Source organism: Phaseolus vulgaris, chromosome 7, assembly GCF_000499845.2.
Source record: "Phaseolus vulgaris cultivar G19833 chromosome 7, P. vulgaris v2.0, whole genome shotgun sequence".
NCBI classification, from domain to species: Eukaryota; Viridiplantae; Streptophyta; class Magnoliopsida; order Fabales; family Fabaceae; genus Phaseolus; species Phaseolus vulgaris.
The window spans coordinates 9064124-9068531 of NC_023753.2; the positions used below are offsets into that span (position 1 = coordinate 9064124).

The 4408-nt window shown below is 43.4% G+C and overlaps 1 protein-coding gene across 1 annotated transcript; it reads left to right on the top strand.

Moving 5' to 3' along the window:
- The first annotated feature begins 506 nt into the window (after positions 1-506).
- Positions 507-3891, top strand: LOC137830635 (sucrose transport protein-like). Its single transcript, XM_068638089.1, has 4 exons — positions 507-2339; positions 3080-3143; positions 3233-3276; positions 3366-3891. The coding sequence occupies exons 1-4, from the start codon at positions 1062-1064 to the stop codon at positions 3543-3545; spliced, it is 1566 nt and encodes a 521-aa protein (XP_068494190.1). The 5' UTR covers positions 507-1061; the 3' UTR covers positions 3546-3891.
- Positions 3892-4408: the final 517 nt, after the last annotated feature.

A 4408-nucleotide genomic window follows, 5' to 3' on the forward strand; every position in this document is an offset into this window, starting at 1 on the left:
CAACCTTTCATATCAAAGCTTTCAATTTTTTATTTTTTTTATTTTTTTATTTTTACTTTTGCGAATCTGATTCTTTTTCAAGATTTCCCACAAAATATGAGAGAGGAGTTTTTTTTTTCTTTATCTGGTTATTTTATGAAAAGTGAAAAGAAAAAAATTAGAAGGCATGCGCTTTAACCGTTATCAGTTACTTGATTTGAAACCGTGCTAAACTTTATTTATTGGTGTAATGGATTGCGAAATTATTGTTTAGAATGAGCTACATGATTCGGATATCTAGGACAAGTTCCCTAACACTTGATCCATATAGATTTTTCATTGATGGTTGTGTGAGTGAGAAGAGAAAGAACTTATCAACTTTTTATAGGTATCAGCATCCTAAACTAGATATAATTTCCTAGGATTTACAACTTATATCCAACAACAACAACAAAAATCACGTGGGAACTCAACTTATATTTGCTTCTGTGTTATAAATAGGTAGAAAACGTTAGTGTCTAGTCTTCAGCATCAATTCTTAGTTTATACATCTTGGAATTCGTTGCATTCATTATTAATATATATGTACACTATTTTATTGCTATTATTCACACTCAATCTAACTTGGGTTCAGTTTAGATATACTTCTCCTATGATTTATGTTTTTCTCTAATTAACTTAGATATGAAGCATTGATTCATAAGCCCACCTAATTTCCTCAAATCTTATTAATTCCTTCACAATGAATGCAAATATTAATGAGTCCTTGATAATATTATTATGTTGATAGTTGGTGTGTTTAATGTGGAGTTGAGTTTTAATGAGAAAAGTTGGGTTGTGGAAATTAGTTAGAGAGAGCAGTGTGAGTTATAAGTTTTACCGAAACGGATAAGGGTGCAGGTTTGGGTTTCCAATTACCATATCCACAGAGAGTAACAGTAACACAGTTATCGATTTTCAAAGCCAACAGATTCTCCATTATATTTACATGCAACTCCTCTCTCCCTCAATTATAAAACCCCCCAACACTCTCCAAAACCACACAACACAAAACTAAACAACACACACTCTCTTCTTCCAACATGGAACCTCTCTCTGCCACCAAACACCACAACAATCTCGCCAAGCCTTCCTCCCTCCACATGGAGGCTCCGCCGCCGGAGCCCAGTCCTCTCCGGAAGATCATGGTCGTGGCGTCCATCGCCGCGGGGGTGCAGTTCGGCTGGGCCCTACAGCTCTCCCTTCTCACCCCCTACGTCCAGCTCCTGGGAATTCCCCACACTTGGGCCGCCTTCATCTGGCTATGCGGCCCAATCTCTGGCATGCTGGTCCAGCCCATCGTCGGCTACCACAGCGACCACTGCACTTCCCGCTTCGGCCGCCGCCGCCCCTTCATCGCCGCCGGAGCGCTGGCCGTTGCCATCGCCGTCTTTCTCATAGGCTACGCCGCCGACCTCGGCCACATGTTCGGTGACTCCCTCGCCAAGAAAACCCGCCCACGCGCCATCGCCATCTTCGTGGTGGGCTTCTGGATCCTGGACGTGGCCAACAACATGCTCCAGGGCCCCTGCCGTGCCCTCCTCGCCGACCTATCCGCCGGCGACCACCGCAAGACGCGCAACGCCAACGCCTTCTTCTCCTTCTTCATGGCCGTGGGCAACGTCCTGGGCTACGCCGCGGGATCCTACAGCGGCCTCCACCACGTCTTCCCCTTCACGAAAACCAAAGCCTGCGACGTCTACTGCGCCAACCTCAAAAGCTGCTTCTTCCTCTCCATCGCGCTCCTCCTCACTCTGGCCACCATCGCCCTCACTTACGTGAAGGAGGAAAGGGTGTCGTCGGAGAAAAGCAGCGCGAACGTAGCGGAAGAGGATGGGTCCCGCGGGGGCATGCCCTGTTTCGGGCAGTTATTCGGTGCGTTTCGGGAACTGAAGCGTCCCATGTGGATCCTTCTCTTGGTAACGTGTCTGAACTGGATTGCTTGGTTCCCCTTCCTTCTCTTCGACACCGACTGGATGGGCCATGAGGTCTACGGCGGAACCGTTGGAGAAGGAAATGCCTACGATAGAGGCGTCCGCGCCGGTGCCTTGGGTCTCATGTTGAACTCTCTCGTCCTCGGAGCCACCTCCCTGGGGGTCGATGTCCTCGCGCGTGGAGTTGGGGGCGTCAAGAGGCTCTGGGGAATCGTCAACTTCTTGCTCGCTATTTGTTTGGCCATGACGGTTTTGATCACCAAGATGGCCCAACATTCTCGCCAGTACACTGTCCTCCCCAACGGCCACCAGGAGCCTCTGCCTCCTCCCTCCGGCGTCAAAGCCGGCGCGTTGGCTCTCTTTTCCGTCCTCGGGGTCCCTCTAGCGGTAATCCTCATTCCCCAATCAACTTCAACTTCCTCTCATCTTTTTCTTCCCTCAATTGAATCATTTTTTAGAAAATTTAAAAAATAATCACGAGGAGATTTTTTATTAAAAATGTTAGAAGGGGGTTGGAATCTCACCGTTGGCATGCCAATGCCATGCATGAAGGAGTTATTTTTTTCAAATATTTTTGGTGGGAGATAGTGCAGGGAGGCCTTTGGGGCACGCCTTGTGACTACAAAAACGGGGCTATCAATTTTTTTTACGTGGACAATATTTATTTGGACTCTACCTGATATAAAAACTGTGTGTTTGGCTGTTGTTTTTGTTTTCGCTGCAAAAAACAATACTCAAATTGTTTTCAAGTATCTTTTGATTGCGATTGCCAGTTTGATTGATTACAAATGCTAGATACCTTCCCACTCGTCACTTGTACATTAATATTGGCATAAAGCTGCTGAGGTAGAGGACTTATTGTACCCTATCCTCACTTCATTTTTTACATATATAAATGTGATAAAAGACTTAAAAAAATGTTATAAAAGTACTACTACTACTACAATAAATGAATGATATGATTATTTTAGTTATCCAAAGTTTGAGGTCCCTGTTTATGCATATCGTGATTGTATTTAATGCATATAGGTACTGCGTTGTAAGTTTGAAAAGGCAGCGTAGGTGGGTTTTCCGTGTAGAAGGAAAGTTGTTTCCATTTAACAATTTTTGTTTGTGCATGTGTTCAGATTACTTACAGCATACCCTTTGCTCTGGCCTCAATATTCTCCACCACCTCAGGGGCAGGCCAAGGTGAGTTGAGCAATTTCAGTGAATTGGGATGTGTGCATGTATAATCAATCAGTCAATGCTTAACGTCTTGTGTTGCGTTCAAATTTCAGGCTTATCTCTGGGAGTCCTCAATCTTGCAATCGTCATACCACAGGTTACATTTATTTCATCTTGCTCCACTCAATTCCTTCATTGTATTGTGAATTACCATTACTAACTATCAACCTCTATGTGTATATATAGATGGTGGTGTCTGTGATAAGTGGACCATGGGATGCTCTATTTGGCGGAGGCAACTTGCCGGCTTTCGTGGTGGGTGCCGTGGCGGCTGCGGCGAGTGGCATTTTATCCATAATCCTGCTGCCATCTCCACCGCCGGATTTGGCGAAAGCTGCAACCGCAACCGGAGGAGGGTTCCATTAATGAGTTGATAATCTTTCTTTTTTGTCCAAGTGTTTTAATATGGAAAAAAGGAGCAGGGTTTTTTTGTTTTGTTTGAAGACGTCAGTATAAGGGTTTTAGGTCCCAAGAAATGCTACAATTGCCGTTTTGGTGGCATGAATGACTAATAACAGTCATTTTAATTGTAAAGTTTGAGGTGGCTGTACATAACCCTGTTGAAGCAGGACCCAGCCCTGTCTTTATTTATATATTAGTTCGTAACTGTGGGTTCTCAGGGGATGTAGTGATTCAACTTACCATGCATATGCATAATGCATGGATCTTAATCCATCCAATAATAACATATATGTTGCCTGGATTCCACCAACCCAAGGGATCACTTCCTTCTTCTTTTTCCTTCAATTTTTATAAATAACACTGCACCTATTTTTACACCAATTCATCTCAATCACCCATGGATAAAAAATTCTTAGCAAACTAATTAACTCGCAGGCTTCTTGATTACCAATTATGGGACAAGCTTCTAAAAATAAACTGTGGAGCCAAACATTCTAACTCAGTCTGCAAATATACTTATTTTCCAAAATCTTGTGGTTTTGGCATTTTGAGAACAGATCTAGCTGTCTCACTTGAAACTACTTTGATTACAACTTGGAGTGCATGAGAATCACTACCATGTTTTTTAATTGGGGGAACGTAGCAAAGCACCAACCACTACCACATTAATTTTGTTTAAGCAGCAGCGATCAAGTTGCTAAATTAGGTGTGATGATTGGTGAGAATAAAAAAATTTGTTAACCAAGCAAGACTTGAAATAAAGGTTTCTACTTCCATGTCACGGCAAGTGATGATGGATGAACTTGACAGAAGAAGAGAGATTAACG